Source organism: Cavia porcellus, unplaced genomic scaffold, assembly GCF_034190915.1.
Source record: "Cavia porcellus strain 051 isolate PalLab524CR breed Dunkin Hartley unplaced genomic scaffold, mCavPor4.1 scaffold_4, whole genome shotgun sequence".
NCBI classification, from domain to species: domain Eukaryota; kingdom Metazoa; phylum Chordata; class Mammalia; order Rodentia; family Caviidae; genus Cavia; species Cavia porcellus.
The window spans coordinates 69,330,616-69,350,701 of record NW_026947487.1 but is presented as its reverse complement, the minus strand read 5'-3'; the positions used below and the strand labels follow the sequence as shown (position 1 = coordinate 69,350,701).

General features: G+C 42.4%; 1 protein-coding gene across 1 annotated transcript in view; it reads right to left on the bottom strand.

Annotated features, from left to right (window-relative positions):
- The window catches only part of Scarb2 (scavenger receptor class B member 2), a 69,920-nt gene that overhangs the window by 13,568 nt on the left and 36,266 nt on the right, over window positions 1-20,086 (bottom strand). Inside the window, exons 3-6 of the mRNA XM_063247242.1 lie at window positions 12,957-13,104; window positions 11,443-11,631; window positions 8,503-8,594; window positions 1,252-1,371 (exon numbers count right to left, since the gene is read on the bottom strand). Coding sequence (XP_063103312.1) covers window positions 1,252-1,371; window positions 8,503-8,594; window positions 11,443-11,631; window positions 12,957-13,104 — 549 coding nt within the window. The remainder of the gene's footprint in view (window positions 1-1,251; window positions 1,372-8,502; window positions 8,595-11,442; window positions 11,632-12,956; window positions 13,105-20,086) is intronic.

Here is a 20,086-nt window from a genome sequence, read left to right as displayed (position 1 = left end):
TAAAAGGCTATAAACAGTATACCATATTCTCTGTGATTTACGTCTTCAACATATTTTGAAGTTTTATTACATTAAAGTATATAGCTCTGGTTCTACAAAATCTTATATAATATTCTGTCACATGAGTACATCATAATTTACTTATTCTCTCTCTCCCCTCTTCTTTCTCTGTCTGTTTCTGTCTCTGTCTCTTTTATTCAGGGTGGCCTAAAAGCCCAGGTTGACCTAGAACCTGAACCTACTGAGTTAAATCCCAACTCTTTTCTAGTTTTTAGAGACAAGGTCTCATTAAGTTCCCCAAACTGGCCTCAAACTTATGATCCTCCTGTCTCAGGCTCTCAAGTACCTGGAATTACAGTCATGCACCACCACATCTGACTGTGTTTGTCCTTTTTCTATATAAACACAAGCTGATTCTGGTTTTTCACTATAACAAACCAAGGGGTCTAAAAAGGCCTAAAGGGGACCCAGTGCAGTTTCTGAGGGAAGCCACAGGCTTGGTGCCCAAATAAACACAAGCAGTAGAGAGCACGCCGGTTTCTGGCATGGCTGTTGGCTAGGCAAAATGAATGTGAGAGACAGGATTCCCTGATGGGAAGCAGTGTGTAGGGTGATTAGGTCCCTCCACCTGCCTCACAGGAGCGGGTGGGCAGAAAGACAGGGCTGCAGCTGGGCCCTGGTCCATGCAGTATGAGCTGAAGGCAGGAGAGGAGGTCTTTTCACAGGAGACTTCCCATGGCTACTGCAGGAGGGAGACAAGGAACATGGGCAAGGGGGCAGCAGCTAAGCAAGTAGCATGCGCTTGGGAACATGGGAAGTCGCATTCATTTATCCTGCAGGGCAGGAGTTAGAAGCCTGGAAAAAGGCCACTCACAGTTCACCTTTGATGAGCACATCACACCAACTCCGGAGTAATACCCTGCACTGTGGACAGTAACTCACCTGGCCTCATGACAAACCCAAAAGTAGGTAACTATTCCTAATCTTATCATGTAACCTGAAAGATGAGGCACCCAATGGTTAAAACTTGTCCATGTTCACATAGTTGTTAAGTGGTGGGGCTGAGCCAAACCAGCACTCAGGCCCAGGTCAGTGCCAGGACCTCTGCACAGGCTGCCTGCAAGTGTCTCAGCCTGCAGCATGCCGCGTGGACAGTCACGCCTGCCGAGCATGCTTGTGATCTGCAGAGCCTGGCAGTCTTGTGGTCCTGGACTTTCTTCCTTAGGAAGAATGCGTTCTTATAGTTCTTACCTGCAAAAGTCAGAGGGGAAGACATAAAGGACTTCATCTTTGGTTATTAGTGGGTGAAAAGAATCTCCATCTGTTCCATTAATCATGTTGCACTTGTCTGTTGCCCACCAGTCAAGTGACCTATAATTGATAAAACACAAGGAAAAGTAAAGGTCAAGTTGGACTTCAGGTTCCCTTAAATGGTGTGAGGACTTTTTTTTTTTTTTGTCTTTTTGAGACAGGGTCTCACTATGCAGTGAAGGCTGGCCTTGAACTCACTTTGTAGCTCATACTGACCTCGAACTCACAATAATCCTCTTGCCTCAGCCTCCCAAGTACTGGAATTACAGGCATGTGCCACCATGCCCAGCTGTATGAGGACATTTTTTCAGTGTGGCTGGAGCTGGCCACTCACACATCTTATTTATAACATGTACCGAGTGCTAGAGTTGATACAAGTGGAGAAAAAGGAGGCCCCTGGGTCCAAGTCAATTTTTTTTTTTACAATACTAGGGCTTGTATATCCCCAGGTCTTCCTCACATGCGCACACACACACATTTTTCTTCTTTTATTTTTTTTGAGGGGGGGGGGTTGAGGCAGGTCTCACGAGGTTGCCCAAGCTGGCCTTGAACTTGAGATCCCCTTCCTCAGCCTCTGGAACAGCTATGATTTAAGGTGTGTGCCATCGTACCCACCATAACCAGGTATTTTTAAAAACACCCCTCACTTAGGATTTGCCCGGCATTTCCCTTTTGGTTGAGGGGCACAGGCTGTAAACAGATGAGGTAACTGTGTCCCGGTCAGCCCCTCATCACCAGAGCAGACACCCAAGTCATTCGATTGCCTGGTCAAGCCCGTGTTCCCAGTTTCCACACCATGCAGTAACTCCGCTCCCTCCTCTCCACACATGTGGTGTGTTTACTGACACACACATGTTCAGACACGTTTAAAACAGCTATTTCTTAACAGGCAAGGGTCCAAATTTTGCCTATTACCTTGCTAATTCTTGAAGAGAGGTTTTTTATGTTATTTTCCCAACCAGCCAGAAGACTAATACTGAAGAAAAGCTGATGGGAAAAGTCAGTCATGAATTCCCTGGATTTTCCAGAACCTACCTTTGAAACAGAAAGAAATGCACCTCACAGTATTAGCTCAGTTGTCTTTTAGAAATAGTAGAAATGGCTACATGAAAAATACGTTTCTATTACCTATAAAAATGCTGCAAAGCTGAATGAAGCAGCATTTCCTGTTATCCGGCACTTTGGGAGACTGAGGCAGGAGAACCACAAGTTTGAGCCTGGCCTGGGCAACATGGCAAGACTTCGTGAGACCCTTTCTCAAAATGAAAAATAAAAAAGGCTGGGGATGTAGCCAATACCAAGGCCCTGAGTTTGATCTTGACTCCTTAAAAAAAGAAGACTGTGCTTATGTGTATGTACCGGTTCTCCACAATGAGTGTATTCATTATACACCCCAAACATACTAATAAAAATATATAAACATTTAAAATGCTGATTTTTTTTCATGACGTTGCCCAAAGTTTCTCTTACAAAAGATGCACATAATGAATATCTCTCAGAATTTGAAGCCAAAATGCAGTCACTTTCTCTTGAAATAATTTATTTAATACAATGTAAAATCACACTGTATCCCTTTGCCTCTGCAGCTGTGAAGCCTAGAAGTAAACTGTCCAGGGGCAGAAGCCCTCGTACTCCAGGCTCTGAAGAGTCGGCCTTCTTTCCCCTCAAAAAGCTCTTGTTCATCTGACTTTAAATTAAAAATCTTTTTTTCTGACTTTTAAAAAAAAGTCTTGTTTTATTGTAATCTGCCTTTGCTCATTTTAGTAAGGTTGGATAGAAGAAATAAAAGACAATAAAAAAGGAGACAAATAATCATAACTAAAGATGATACTTCTAAGAAGACTACAACTTCCAGCACCCAAAGTCGCCCACGATGGTCCACATCAGCATTCCTTCAGTGAATTCAGACTCCATCTCTTCCTGGGCCGTCATACCCCCAACTGCTCAGGAATACTAAAAGTTCGCAAATTGGCTTTTTTGAGAAAGTAAAGAACAGGAGCTTGACCCTAATATAAAGGAGCAGGCTGAGAGAATCCAAAGAATGTTTAGAGGACACTTCTGGGAAGATGGCAGAGCAGTAAGTAGCCAGATTTGGAATCCAGACACTGGAAAATAACAACTTAGAGAAGAAAAGCAGGAGGAAGGTAGATCCTGGGAACCAGGAGGGCTCTGATGGGAAAAGTGGAGCCGAGAGAGGAGACAGAACACAATTCAGAAAAAGGAAGGTCAGTTTATGCTTTCCCCTTGATTCTTGGCTTGTCGTATAAGCAAAGAAGATTGAATTGACACAGACACAGTGAAATCAGGGGACTCCCGAAGCCTTCAGAGAGAAACACAGCAATGGAATGGAGCTATCATGCGCTGGCGTAGCTGGCGAGCAACTCAGTCCGACTACCTGCCACGTCCCTGGGGAGAGAGTTGGTCAGATGCCACTCTAGGGAGAAGCCATCTGAACCTGGACTCAGAGCAGCCACATCTCAGGGCTCCCAGTGGTGACCTTCCACAGGGACGGGACAAGGGACATCCAGAGGAGATGCTCAGGACCATGGTCAAGCTGGCAAGAGACCCCAGAGTATTATAAACTAACCAACTCAGGCCACAGTCACATGACTAGAGCCAGGGTCAGCCTCAGTTTCACTGTGTGATACCCCTGCCCAGCCCCAATCCTACTTCCTGTGTGCCAGTGAGGATCCAACACAGATCTGGGCTCTGGCTGCCTCCTTTGTTCCCCAGGGAGAAGGGACCCGTCTTATACTGGACACTGCCACAAAACCATAGACCTCAGAAGATAAGCACAGGCTCAAAACTCACAGAGAAATTTGTGGGGGTTTTGTTTTTTTGATCATTTCAGTGATTTTGTTCGGCTTTCACTTTTTATTTTTGTCTTTTTCTTTCTTTCTTTCTTTTTTTTTTTTTTTTTTTTGTTGATACCAGGCCTCATGCTTGCCGAGCAGGCACTGTGTCACTGAGCTACATCCCCCGCTGAGTTTGTGTGCGTGCAGATTGTTTTGGGGGTTTTTGATTTGTTTTGCTGTCCTCTCTCCTTCCTTCCTGTCTCCTCCAGTTTCCTCAGGCTTGAGTAATCTTCCTTTGTCCTTCAGCCTCGCTTCTAATCTCTTCTTTTATTCCTGTTTTTCCTCTTCTGTCTTTAAAATTTTTTTCCCTACATCTCTGGTATTTTTCTCCTACATAATTTCTTTTTTCTCCCTCACTTCTGTTTCTTGCCAGTTTTTTGTCCTGCCTTTACCCAATTCTATAGACACAAGTTTAAATATTTCAAAGTGTCTCATATAAAAAACTCAATAAATAATAAATAGATTGATAGATAAAGTATGAAATAAAAGATAATAGGAAATAAGGCAAAAAAAAGGAGAGGCTGGGGATTTAGCTCAGTGGCACAAGTGCTTGCCTTGCAAGCTTGTGGTGGTGAGTTTGATACCTGGTCCACAAAAAAAAAAAAAAAAAAGAAAAAACAGGGTATTTAATCCACTGTGGACAGTGTATCTAAAAGTGTCCCTTGACTTGGTACAACTGTCTTTGCCTTTTAGTCTGCTTTTCAATTGATAAGAATCCAGCAAAAAAAATGTATACATCAGAAAAAGAAAAGCTTGTATAAATATTTTAATACTAAACTTATGGAGACATCATGAGATTAATACAAGTTACCTTAGGCTTCTACAATTACAAGAGGTACTCAGTTACCATTAGCTTCCAGACATCTATTAGTGAGGCAAACTGCTGATGGATAGATTTTTTTGGTGGACTCTGTACATGGTAACTAGCTTTTCTAAGGTGTTATAAGCCAAATGGATCTGATGCTGAAAAGTTAAAAGGGGATTGGTAGGAAGAGGGAAAGATAAAATGTGTCATGTACATGTGTTGAATCCCTGCAGTGAATGCAATCATTATGTACTGCAAACACTTACTAAATCAAAAAATACTCAAATTTTTTTTAAAAGCTCCCCTGCTTGTAGAGTGGGCTATTACTCTTCCAGGCAATGAGCCACCTGCTCTCCATTGTGCACCCCTCCAGGAGAAGCATGAATGTTCCCTGCTCTGAGACAGGAGATACGGTGTCCCAGGCTGACTGGGGAAGTTCGCATGAGCTGTTAATTATAAAATCCTAGGACACGTGCACAGAACAGCTCCCAAAACCCTGCACACGGACTTCTGAGAACTCCGTCAGGTTTTGCCAGGACAGCCTAGAGCGGACCTCAGCCTGAGGAGCGGGTACCCCAGAAGAACAGCGGGCACTGAGCTCTCAGCTACTGTGCTCTCACGGTGATCGCCCCGCACTGCTCTTCCTACTTTCACTTGGCTCAAACTTGCTCTGTAGAATGTTTCTTTTCCTACGTTAAAGAAATGTAAAACCTGCTACCCTTTGCACTTGTATTGACCAGTTCTTTGCTCGGGACAGAAGGAACCTGGAAACCACCTCTAGAAGTAAAGTCCAGCACCTTCAAACTTCCAGGAAGTAATGCACCCCATTCTCTGAGTACCCACACTTCACTTTTGAGTGAGTCCTAAAATCTCTGCCTAACAAATCCATCCAATACCTCTTTTTTTTTTTTGTCTTTTTCATTTTTATCGGTACCAGGAATCGAACTCACGACTGCCTGCTTGCAAGGCAGGTGCTTATGCCGCTGGGCTAAATCCCCAGCCCCCAATACTTCTTACTTATGCACCCTGAAAATTCTTTCTCTGTACCAGGAATCAGTGAACTTACAATCTTTTCCAACAAAAAATGCGGCAGTTTCCTTATTTCAGTCTCAGGGACCTCAAAGACTCTGCCCACTGACAGTTGATAAATTCTATTATTAAAATAAAAAATACTTTTGAAATGCTATAATAAAGATCCAATCCAAAAATGGGCATCTGAGATGAATACGCACTTCTCAGATGAAGAAATGCAAATGGCAAATAAATACATGAAAAAATGCTCATCATCATTGGTCATTAGAGAAATGCAAATTAAAACCACACTGAGATACCATCTCACTCCTGAAAGAATGGCCAGGATCAAGAAAACCGACAACAAATGCTGGAGAGGCTGTGGGGAAAAAGGAACTCTCCTGCACTGCTGGTGGGAGTGTAGACTGGTACAGCCTTTGTGGAGATCTGTCTGGAGATTTCTCAAAAAGTTGGGACTGGAAATCCCATTTATTCCAGCTATTCCACTTCTAGGCATATTCCCAGAAGAACTGAAAGCATCATACCACAGTGATATATGTGCACCTATGTTTATAGCAGCACAATTTGTAATCGCCAGATCTTGGAAACAACCCAAGTGCCCATCAACTGAGGAATGGATAAAAAAGTTGTGGTATTTCTATACAATGGAGTATTATTCAGCTATAAAGAAGGATCACATTGAGATATTTATCAATAAATGGGCACAGCTTGAGACCATACTCATAAGTGAAATAAATCAATCTCGCATGTGTGAATACCGAATAGTTTCCCTAATGTAAGTAATGATTCAAATATATAAAAATATGTGGTAATCATGATTCCCCATTAGGTGGCCTTGAAGCCTTATAAAGTTTTCACTCATTAATTAGAAAGGCTTTATTCTGGGCTTCTTGATATGAAAATATTTGAAGCTAGAGTATATGAAGTTTTACCCAAATATTTCAAGGAAAAAGACACTATGGTAACTACTATTAAGTCAGGTTATAAGGTGGTGAAGAAACAGTCATGCTGTGACCTCTATTGTTATATTGTTATGTCCTGTTTTATCTCAATCTCCCCCTTATTGTTTCAAAAAAAAATTATTTAGTCATTTCTTATGTTTGTCTTAATTAAAGAAAAAATTCAAAAAAATTAGGATATATAAATAGTAACTCTTTTCGATTTCCTATTAACTTGTTTTGAAGTCCTGTAGTACTCCCACGATCTTGTTTTGACTGATTAGACTCTGTTCCATTCTATATGATAGTATCAAGTTTGAAGACATAGGCAACTACTTTGAAGACAATAAGATTCACTAAGATACCCATTCTGGTTTGACTATTGTCTTCTTTGGAAGTCCTGTAATGTTTACAATGCCTAAGTTTTATTGGTCTTGTTCTCTACTGTTTTGTCCAACTTTATAATATCTAATAAGATAGACAATTCTTTTTAAGGAAACAAGGGACAACGTTGATAACCATTGTTGATAAACTTGTACTCTGTTCTACACCATGTGCTACGTCTATCCTTGGTATTGACTGATAGCTTTGTTTTGCCATATTTGACTGTATTCTTGCCCCCCCCCAAGAAAGTAATAAGCACTAAGGAGTAATAAAATCCAAGATGTGTAAATTTTGTTGTAAAAAAGAGAGGGAAAAAAAAAAAAAGAAAAGGAGCTCTAACGGATATAACAGCAAGTGTGTTTGGGGGTGTTAAATAGCTGACTTTATCAATGTTTTTGGAACATTGAACACAGCTGTTTGCAGTCTCCCTGTTTGAATGTCCACCTTGTGTTCTTTGATACTGTGATTTGAGGAACTATTTTCAAGAAAATAGTGTGTAATCTACTAGCAGGTAATTTCTTACTGTTATGGTTTTTTGTTTTGTTTTGTTTTGTTTTGTTTTGTAGTTCTGTATTGCGTGTACCCTTACGCCGCTTTGGTTTGTTTTGTGTTTTTCTCTTTTTCCTTTTAAATAAAAAAAAAAAAAAAAAAAAAAAAGAAATGCTATAATACTAAACTGACAGTTGATAAATTCTATTATTAAAATAAAAAATGCTTTTGAAATGCTATAATGCTAAACTCAAACTCAATTTTACAGAAAAATGCACTAACAAACTACAACCATGATCTAGGTTGGGGGTGGTGGTACACACTTGTAGTATCAGAATTTAGGAGGCTAAAGCCGGAGGATCACCTTGAGTTCAAAGCCAATATCGTCTACAAAATGAGTTCAAGACCAGCCTGAACTGCACAGCAAGACCCTGTCTCAAAAAAAAAGGAGAGATTGGGAATCCTCCCGCTTTCCCCAAACACGTGAGACTTCAAGGGCTTGTAACTACTGCCTGATAAGCCTACAAATCATATTGTTTAATTTGTACAGTATTATTACCCCACCTTGATTTACACAATAATAAAAGAATATTTATGTATTTATACATTTTCATCCAAGAAATGTGAAATTTTCTTAGTGCATATTATTCTAAATGAAAAACAAAAAATTGTAAATCATTAGACTTACGTTTTTCCATTCCACTCCACGATCTTTGTAAAGTTAAGATAACTGTCTTCTCCGGTTAAGAAAACATAATCTCCATCATTAGTTCCATTTTTCTGAAAATGAATAAATGTGATACTTTAAAGTAACTATGGTAGTTAATTTTTATCACCTTCTCTAGGAAGCATGCGAGGCTGCTTAAACAAACAGCAGTCTAGGAGTTGTTGTGAAAGTGTTTAGCAGATATCATAAATACCTACAATCAATTAACTTCAAAGGAAATTACTCTCAAAATGTGAGTGATAGAGCTGGGTGTGTGGGGCATGCTTGTCAGTCACCAGGGGGAGGCTGAGGCAGGAGGATCCTGAGTTCCAAAACTCTGTCTCAAAAAAACAGAAAGAAAAAAAAAAGCAGGTGTGTGGGCCTCTTCCAGTTAGTATAAAAGTTTAAGAGTAGAAAATAAAACTTCCTGGAGAAGGAATTCTCTATAAGACTGCAACCTAGAAATTCATCACATGCTATAATTTCTGGGAAATAGTACAGGTACTAGTTCCTTTATAAGAAAGTAATAGACATAAACATTGAATACAGTCATTCTTCACTGAATGACCAAGTTCCATTTCAGCAACTAGGTCATTAATTGACTTGGTCACTAAATGAGGAGCTATACATAGCATGTACATTACAATATTCAGAACAAAGAAATGGTCAAAGGAAACTCCAACTTGATGACTCTGCACTGTATTATTTCAGGAACAGCAATGTCCATCCCCCAGACATGACAGTTATAAATCTGATGAGTTCAGTGACGTCAAACAAAAAAGCAAGCAACACAGAGAAAATTATCTGAGAAATACTGAGACAGGGCCGGGGCCAGAGTGCACGTTGAGGACTATTTGCATGACTCTTACAAATAGTACTGTAATATATAACAACATAAAACTATGGTACTATGAGCAAAAATTACAGTACTGTATAAACAAGGTATATTGTACAAAGGTATATTGTTTTAAGCTCTATAAACAAGAAGTATAAAACTCTACAAAAAAAGTCAGGTTTGGTGGCACACACCTATAATCCCTGCACTCCAGAGGCTAAAGCAGGAGGATCCTTATTAAGTTTGAGACCAGCCTGGGCAACAAAGAGAGCTCAAGGCCAGCCTGATGTGCATAGCAAGACCCTGTCTCAAAAGCACACACACAAAAAGTCCAAGTGGTGAGTTGTAATTGAAACAACAGTGCCCCTCGATCATAAATCCAACAGTTGTTAAACAGGTAGGTCATTAAGGGAGAAACAACTGTGTAACACTCAGCATTGGTTCTAAAATCTTGCATGAATTACTGCAGGAAACCCTTCCAACCACATGAAATGGTGTGGTTAGGTAGGGGCAGGGGTCTGTAAGCAGGGAGAGAATGAGGTAGGGACCTCATCAGTTTTCTAGCTAACCCTGACTGGGATTAAAACCTCCCTGGGCAGCAGTTTCAAGGACAGGGGTGGAGAAAATCAAAACCAGATATGGAAAGGCACGCAGAAGGCACAGGTGGCCCTGGAGCCCTCCAGAGGGAGAAAGAGCTGACAGGCAGAGTACAGGAAAGCCAAAGACACAAGCCAAGAAGGCAAAGGAGGCCCAGAGCGCCACCTCCAGTGGAATGCAGGGGAAGCAGGAGGAGAAGGGCTAACTTTGGAGAGAGCTCTTATTCAGTGTGTGCTCACATCGGCACACACACATACACACAGAGCGGTACTTTGGCTCATGCATTTAATTCTTTCCTTCATCCTGTTCACAAACTTAATTGGGTAAGAACAAAATCAAATTTCCCCCTAAGGTTAACATTGAACCTGACCATGCATTTGAATCAGTTCTCATCCAGAATCATGGAAAGAATTTAAGTTTGTTTTCACTATTGGGTCACTATATTATTACAGGAGCAGCGATGCTCGTCTCCCAGACCCGAAAGTTGTAAGTCTGATGAGTTCAACGATGTGAAAACCAAAAAGCAAGCTGAAAATTATCTGAGAAATACTGAGGTATTAGAAGGGCAGGCAAAAGCTGGGGGACAGAGTGTACATTGAGGGAAGCCTGGACTCTCTCTAGGGGAAGCCCCTGAACTTACTTCTAGAGGGAAGGTCCAGGCACAGCTTCACAAAAACCTGTGGCTCCCCAGAGCCCTGAAGCTCTTGCTCCAGCGGACTGGGACTTTCTAGGAGACCTGGAGCAGGACTGCGGGCTTTCGGGTTGGGGGGGTCTTCACACTCAGGACTCCACCCACACTGAGGCCCACCCACTCTCACAGAAGCAATGTCTCAAATTTCTTACTTATTTTTGTTTGAACAGCGTCTAAAGTTTGTACCCTTGAAGGCAAGGAATGACTGCCATCTACCACAGAGGAACTATGTGTTCAGAACAGGATCCTGGGACAGGCAGATCCTGACAATGATTATTCTAAATTTTTATGTATTTGTTTTTGTGATATTGGGGATTTAACCCAGGGCTTCCACACTGAGTGGTATTCTCAGCACTTTTATTTATTTATTTTTAATTCTGAGACAGGGTCTCACTAAGTCACTGTATTGCCCATGGTGGGCAAAAACTTGTGATCCTCCTGCTTCAGCCTCCCAAGTGCTGCGACTACAGATGTACACGATTAACCCAGCTAGTAACTATAAATTCAAAGATAAGCAAACTACTGGCAATCGCAGAGTGTACCCCTAATCTAACACTTTCTTCCTGGAGTTAATTTGGCCTATTACCAACTTCTCAACTGTCCATTTTACTAGGGCTCCCCCACCCTTTCCAGGAACACCCCTCTCCCCATGGTTTTTGAGACAGGGTCTCACTCAGCATTTCAGGCCGGCCTTGAACTCGCGGTGACCCCGCTGCCCAGCACTGGGTGCCCCACCGCCCCCACCTACCCGTGCAGCAAACCTCCAGCTCTCCAGGCCAGGACGGGCCTCCCCACTCACCTCGTAGAACAGGCCAAAATAGGGGGAGATGTCGGGTCTGAACGGGTGGATGAGCGACAGGAGCTGGTCCTTGTAGCCCCAGAGCAGCTCGTGCACGGGGCGGGTGATGAAGAGCTTCTCTTCGTAGGTCCTGAGCACGGCCTCGATGATGTCCCGGAGCAGCGCGTTCCGCGTCCACTCCATGGCCGTCTGCGGACAAGGCGTCGCTGTGGGGCTCGCTCAGCCCGTGCCCGCCCGCGCCCCCGCTCTGCAGGGGCCCCTGGCAAAAACAGCCATCCTGCTGCTCTTTGGCTGCAAATGGGGGCGAATAAGGCTCTCGGGTCACTGCCCTTGCTCTGTCATTTTGGAAGCCAGAGCTCCGCTTCTGTATCTGCGGCGGGGGTGGGGGTGGGGGGTGTCCCCCGTGTCCTGTGTCCCGTCCGGTCCCCCCCCCCCCCCCGCGCGCAGACCAGGCAGGAGCTCTTTAGACCGCGCTGGCATTGGTGGCCACGAGGTGGCGCCCTTCCCCTGGGCTGGGCCGGAGCTCTGGGCCTGGCATGGGCTCCGCAGCCCTGGGAGACGGTGTTCTCCGTCCCTGAGTCACCTTGGGCCGCCGCGGGGTCAGAACTGAGGCGGCAGCCGCCAAAGAGGTGCGGGAAGCTGAGAACGTTTCGGGGTTCTCAGGCTAGTACAGGATGTGTCTTCCCCGGTGCGGGGAAGGCAGGGTGGGCTCTAAAGGCAGGGTGGGCTCTAATAGCAGCCCAGGCTAGGCTATTTGAAAGGAAGAAATCAATGCATATATTTTGAGAATTTAAAAGACAACCTCTGCTTTCCCGAAAATAAGACCTAACCAGAAAAAAAATCAGCGTGGAAAACTAGAAATCACTAACGCCAGCCCCGATCAGCGAGTCCTGGCTTTACCTGCCTCACAGACGAGCCACGGGGCAAGACAGTGCTTGCTGCAGGTGGGCAGGGAGAGGCTGACCGGGCAGCGGTTTTGAGCTGAGTTTTCAAGGCGGATTGTTTTCCAGGTAGGTGTCATTATCAGGGAAAGGAGGAAATAGAAATCTGAACTAAGACGTGACAGGAAAAGGCTACTGCTACAATTTGTGAGACAAAAAGGCAAAAACGTTTTCAATTACAAGCTACCAAAAATCCCCATGTATAGGCACAAATGCTAATTTTCTACACATAAGAAATTGTGCAAACAAATGAAAAACTGCATTTTAATGTCATTGGGAAAAACTGGTAGATCTCAGGAAAAAATATGGTTCTCAATGAAAGGAGGGGAAAACGTGCATTTTTCTTTTTTTTCTTTTTACCAGGGATCGAACTCACAACCTCGCGCTTGCTAAGCAGGTGCATATGCTGCTGAGCTAAATCCGGCATCCCCCGTGCACTTTTCTTTTTTATGTATGTATATTTTGAATAACATAATAGCTCCTAAAGTAAGAGCATTGATTACCTTGCCTTTTCCTCTAACCTCCACAAATAATATTAAATAATATCAAAATGATTCTAGAATTCCTACTTACCAATGCAGGAATATTTAATGTTCTAATTAAATCAACTTTAGGGTCTCCAACAGATTGGTTTCTCTCAAAAACATACGTCTTGTTGCTAACAGCAGATATTGTTGTTCCATTGTCTCCAAACTGAATATTTGCCTTGTTTCTGATTTCCCTAAAAGAAAAAATACTTTATTTGAGAATAATATGTCTCCTTTTTTCAGTATCAAAGTTACCTCTTTCAATACAACATTCCCACATAGTAATCACATTCAGAGATTTCAGACACCAAGCCTTTATGATCCAGACAGCATGCTAAACTGTGGAAAGGAAAACTGGCCTGGAGTCTTCTCAGGAAACTGTTGTTTTTGCTCTTTTTCTCCCAGTCAAGGAGGTACACAAGTTAGGGAATCAAAGCCATTGAACTCTCTCCTGGGCTGTGGTTTGGTCCTGAAATACTTTCAGTGTTCTTATCAGTTCATAGATTTGGTTTAAATTTCAGAGTGTTTACCAGCATCATTTTATTTCTAACTTGAATTCAGTTGAAAATTCATCTGAAACATAACCAAGGACCAAGGCTTAGCAAATTAGAAGAGTTCACTCTGGTAATCCCAGCACTCAGGAGGCTGAGGCAGGAGGATTGTTGTGAGTTCGAGACCAGCCTGGGCTACAAAGTGAGCTCAAGGCCAGCCTGAACACATAGAGAGACCCTGTCTCAAAAAGACAACAAAGAAGAGTTCATTCTGGTTTCTGACATACAGTCCAGTTCTGTTCAGTTAGTTCCTCTAGACGAGGTCCTAGAAGTCTCTCAGAAAGCACTTGGCATAACATGGCAGGATAGCTGTGGTTGACACCAATAATTAAATATTTCAAAAGAGCTAGCAGAAAGGGTTTTCAATGTTCCCAACTCAAAGAACTGATAAATGCCAATTACCCCAATCTGATCACTATAAATTACATAAACATACTGAAATGTCTCACTACACCCCATAAAAGTATATAATTATATCAATTAACAACAATAACACATTTTTTTAAATTTTATTTTGAAAGTATACAACAGAACAAGTCAGAATAAAGCCAACTAAGATCGTACAGTGAAATTGGTACTGAACTTCACAGCAGGTTACCGGGATAACAGTAATAGGTATCACGGTATATTTTGTTATCTTTATAATAGTTGTTCTTTCAATCCCGTATATCAAAATGAGATGAAATATAGAACACTATAGAACTTATCAAAACAGAATATTGAATAGAGCAGTACCATTAATCAGAAAAGAGCAAAACAGTAATAAAAATATTTGCCTTCAAAGAAATGATAGAAGGAAGTCCCCCTTATTTGCTGTGGTCAGCCTCCCAGGAGATGCTCAGATTTCTGGTTCCCATTTGCTAATGGGCGGGGGGAGGGGGGCGGGGGGGCGGAGATAGGGGAAGTGGGATATTTGACTCTAGGCCATGTAGCAGTAGGTTCACTACTGCTAAGCAGGGAGGCAGAATGGTCATTTGTTTTCACAGTGTCCTCAGTTCCAACATGGTGTGGATCTCAGGAGACACTACTGGTTCTTCCCCTGGAAGGGCTGCAGTCTCAATGACACATATTTTTAAAAATACTTGGTATCCGGACTTGGTGGGATGTGAATGTTATAAGGGCTCACCTTGACTGTAAAGTGTAAGAGGACCTAACAGTTAACCAAGATAAATACTATTTTATGCAGTATTTATTAAAATCAAAATTAGGGCCAAGGGGCTGGAGATTTAGCTCAGCGGCATAAGCGCCTGCCTTGTAAACAGGCAGTCGTGAGTTCGATCCCCGGTACCAATAAAAACGAAAAAAAAAAAAAAAATTAGGGCCAAAATATTAAAAATAAAAAAAATATGAATATGCTAAGTAAAAACACGAGCTGGTCTTTTGTTGTTCATCAAATGTTTCAAGTTAGTCCTATCTGGTACTTAGTAGTGTTCGATAAACCCCAATCTGTCTATCCCATCTCTCCCTCTGGTGACCTCTCCTTCTTCCTGTACCATCAAGGGCTTCTCTGACATGGTAGCCCCTGGCCACAGGTAAGGGTTGAGATTTCAATTGTGGCTCACTGGAATTGAGGTGTATTTTAAGTGTAAAATACAGACCAGATTTCAAAAATAGTACCAGAAAAAGTTATCCCCTTACCTTTTTAATATTGATTATATGTTTGAATGATGCTATTTAGGTGTAATTAGTAAAACACAATATATTGTTAAAATAAACCACTAGTTTCTTTACTTTTAAAAATGCAGTACTTGGCTGGGGATACAGCGTGGTTGGCACAGTGCCTGCCTGGCAAGCACAAGGTCCTGAGTTTGCTCATATCTTTGAGAGCCTTCAAAGAGATTCCCTTCTCGTGAAAACCAGCCAGAAGCAGCTTCTCCTGCTTGTCATCAAAAAACCCCTCCTCCAAGAATCACAACCCAGTCCTTGTAGAGATTAGAACATGGAGATCAGGGGCCAATTGGGAAGTGTCAGGACCACATTAAAATCATGGCACCCTGACTTTAGGTCCAAAATAAGCTCAGGGGCCAGAGGTCAACTTTGCCAAGTTCCTGGCTAATGTGAAAAAGGATTGACCTTGCCAGATGTGGTAGCGCACACCTGTAATCCTGGCACTAGAGTTTGAGGGCAGCCTGGGCTACATCATGAGACTCTCTCAAAACAAACAAACAAATAAACATCAGTGCTCTTGATGAGGTTGTTTGTTTTCTTCACCCAAATCCTGGAAACCCAGAAGCCTGAATAATTGCAGACCTGGAGCCTGCTTCATTTATATTTGTATGTATTGACTCCAGAGGTGACTTTTAAATAAAATGTTTTCTTCATTGCTTACCCTGTAAGAACCTAAGCTTTAAGGGGAAATTGAACCCAAAAGCACCAACCACTTTAAATCTTGTAACTTGACTGAGTTACTCAATAAATTTCAATAAGGCAAAGATGAGGTTTTCCAAAACCACAAAAACAGTGATCCTTTTGGGAGGCAGACTGTGTCAGGAGCTCACAAGGCTGACCACCTCAGCAGCTCGGAGTCCTCCACCTGCCACCCTAAGATGTGACAGGCAGGGCCTTCCCAGAGCCCTGGCCTGAAAAGAAGATGGGCAGATGCAGCCTCCTGCTCTGCATCTCCTGCTCAGAAGACCCAAAAGCTGGCAAGGAATCTTCACCAAAACGGTACACAATCCTCCAGGACACCTAAATATTCCCTTCCCCAGCACTGTTTCTCTCTGGCAGCACTTGGACAGAAACCACACGCATTAGGGACTTGGGTAACAACAACAACAAATCTAGTGACCTAAATCTTCTCTCAGATGATCAGCAACCCTCAGTAGAAGCAGCAAGGCCCTAGCAGCAGACTGGGAGCAACAGAGACCAGTTACTGCCCTGCTGTAACTGGGATGATCAAAGAAACTGTCAGAAGCACACCAAAGAAACATCCAGAGGCCAAGCATAGTGGTGAATGCCTGAAATCCCAGCACTTAGGAGGCTGAGGCAGGAGGATCAATGAGAGGCCAGCCTTGGCTACATAGTGAGTTCAAGGCCAGCCGGATCTACATAGCAAGACTCCATCTCAAAAAGAAAAAAAAAAAGAGTTGAAAACTAAAATAAGTCATTCTAGGGATGGAGGGCAGGGCGGGCAGAGGAAGGAAAGAGGAAGTGAAAAGGACTAAGATGCAGGAGGTACCAACGCCCCAAGAAGAACGTATTCATTATCATCACAGACACATACTATTAAGGAACAACCTGTAGGTTTATTAAAGTAACCAGGGAACCATACCGTAAAGTGCCTGCACGCTCCTTGTTATTTATGAAATCTCAGATTATAGTTTAACATTTGTTAATCACAATGATGGCCCTAGTTATAAGAATGGCTGAGTTATGCCCCATGAATTATTTAATCAGGCAGGAGAACAGATGGTTTATTTCAGAAATAGTTTAGGAGATGAAAACCACAGCTGAGTGCAGGGAAACCGTGAGATTTTGTAATCCCAGCACTCAGCAGGCTGAGGCAAGAGGATGGCCGAGAGTACAAGGCCAGCCTGGGCTTCATGGTAAGTCCAAAGCCAAGCTAAGCTGCATAAAGACACCTTGTCTGGGGAGCAGGGGGGGGGGGGGGACACCAAAGAGTATAATTTTAATTATCTGGAAAATTAACATCTGTGCATCTAACTCCTACATGGTGCTGAATAAACTGACTAATTGATGAATCCTTACCTTAGTCATCTGGATTCCTTCATTTATTCAGTTCCCTCTTAAGAATTAGTATAAGAACCTTTCACCATAGCATCCCAAAAAATGAAATATCTAGGAATCAACCTAACAAATGATGTAAAAGACCTCCAAATTAAAAACTGCAGTACTCTGAAAAAGGAGATTGAAGAGGATATTAGAAAATGGAGAGATATCCCATGCTTTTAAGTAGGAAGAACTAATATAGTGAAAATGGCTACACTTCCAAAACTATTATACAGATTGAAAGCAATACCAATCAAAATTCCAATAGCACATCTCACAGAATTAGAAACAACAATCCAAAAATTCATCTTGAACCAGAAGAGACCTAGAATAGCAAAGGCAATTCTGGGAAACAAAGACAAGATAGGGGGTATCCCAATCCATGACTTGAAATTATATTATAAAGCTACAATGATAAAAACAGTATGGTACTGGGGGGGGGAGGAGACAACTCCAGGCACACTAAGCCACCTTATCTTTGACAAAGGTGCCAAACACATTCACTAGAAGAAAGTTTCTTTAATAAATGGTGCTGGAAAAACTAGCTCTACACATGCCAAAGATTAAAACTGGAACCTTATCTTCCACCATACACTAAGTTAAAATTGGAATGGATCAAAGATCTTAATATTAAAACAGAACATTAAATCTGCTGGAAGATAAAGAGCAGCTAAAACTCTTCAAGACAATGCCTGTAGGGAAAGACTTTATAAATAAAACTCTAATTGCACAAGAACTAACACAAAGAATCAACAAAGGATGAGATCTCATCCTTTTGAAAAGCTTTTGCACAGCAAGAGAAACCACCAACAGAGTGAAGAGATAGCCTACAACATGGGAGAAAATGTTTGCCAGCTATTCCTCAGACAAAGGATTATCATCAAGAACACAGAAAAAACTAAAACAACAACAACAAACCCCAGTCCTCTCAAATTTAAAGATCCAATCCAAAAACAGGCATCTGAGATAAATACATACTTCTCAGATGAAGAAATACAAACAGAAAATAAATATGTAAAAAAAGTTTATTTTGTTGGTTATTCAAGAAATGCAAATTAAAACATCATTGAGTGAGTTTCCACCTCACCCCAGAAAGAATGTCTATTATCAGGAAATCAACCAATACCAAATGCTGGTGGGACTGTGGGGAAAAAGAATCCTTCTCCACTGTTGGTAGGAGTGTAGACTGACTGGTGCAACCAATCTGGAAATCAGTATAGAGATTCCTCAAAAAAATAGAATTGGAGGTCCCATCTGACCCAGCTATGCCCTTTCTGGGTATCTTCCCAAAAGAATTAAAAACATTATACCATAGTGATATATGTACACCCATGTTTACAGTAGAACTACTTGTAATAGCCAGATCTCAGAACAACCTAAATGCCCATCCACTGAGGAATGGATAAAAAAGATGCGGTATTTTTATACAGTGCTGTACTACTCAGCCATAAAAAAGGATAAACTGGACAGTTTTTATAGGTAAATGGATGCAATTCAAGACCATACTCATAAATGAAATAGATCAGACACATGTGTAAACATTATTTGCCTCACTAGTATGAGAAGCTGAAAGAAACAATGTGTGTGTGTGTGTGTGTGTGTGTGTGTGTGTGTGTGTATACTAGTTAAGACAGTTATACCTCAGACAAAGGATTTCTGAGTTAACTAAAGACAAAGATTTGTGCTGATATTGGTCGGACAATTGAATGCAGATGTCTTGTGCTCCAGGTGAATGATTTGAGGATGACAATGTGCAATGTATTTACCATTGTTGCCTTGATCGACATGTTTTGAAATTAAAAAACAGAAGTAACTGAAGATTGGAGATGTGGCTCAGTAGTAGAGTCCTTTCTCGCATGCATGAGACCTTGGAAGACATAACTGAGAACACTGGATAGAAGTATTGGTTGAGTTCTGCTAGGTTTTGTAGACTATCCAGGCTTCTGTGACATTTGCTCTAGACCAAGGAGTTTCCTGATTGCTTTTGTCCCTCAGTTTCCCCATCTGTAAAATGGCGACCCTAACTTATCTCCTAAGGTTGTTACAAAAATTAAATCCCCATACCTCTGTAGCACTTGGCACACACTAACTGCCGGGAAGCACTCGCAGCCAGTATCAAGAACAAGGACAGGGGCCACGCTCAAGATGGAGGGTGTTAATTAAGTCCTGGTTCTAGTCCTCAAAGAACCCACAGGAGAGCACGGAGACTGCCACCAACAGTGCCCTTTCTCCTGACAGCTCCTCTGTTGGGTGATGAGATGCTAGCAGATGTGCAGGCAGGAAGCGGAGACTGGCACAGTTTGCTGAGGAAAGAAAGTTCATGGCCATGTTTGGCTCAGCTCAGGGAGCACAGCGCAGGATGCCCTTCCTGACTGTCAGACGCTGTGCTCATGGCAGGGATGACACCAGAGGTGACTCCAAGGAACAGCAGCAGGCGAGGACAGGCTGGGCTGACACACGTGTCACAGGGAAATGGACGTGGAAGCCCTAAAGAGGAGGGAAGCACTCAAAAGGGCAGAGCCAGGGTGCAAGCAGCACCCAGACCTAACTTCCTGTCACCTCTTCTTTGTCACCAACTGGAGGCCTAGCATCCAAAGACCAGGAGAAATGGAATGTTCCTCAACCCAAGAAGTTTGAAGTTGGGCCAGCTAACTGCAGCACAAGGCAGATGGTAAGACAAAACAGGCTAGTGCATACGGTGAGCAGTCTCCATCACACCAGAGCCTCAGTTCAAAAGTAATTCATGTCCAGTTCAGCAGCACACACCTGTAATCCCAGCACTCCGGGAGGCTGAGGCAATGCAATCCCAGGCTTCCCAAAGTGTGGTAGATAAAGGCTGAAGCCTCAGCCTGCAGCTCTGTTGGGAGGTGACAGAACCTTTAAGAGGTGGGGCTGA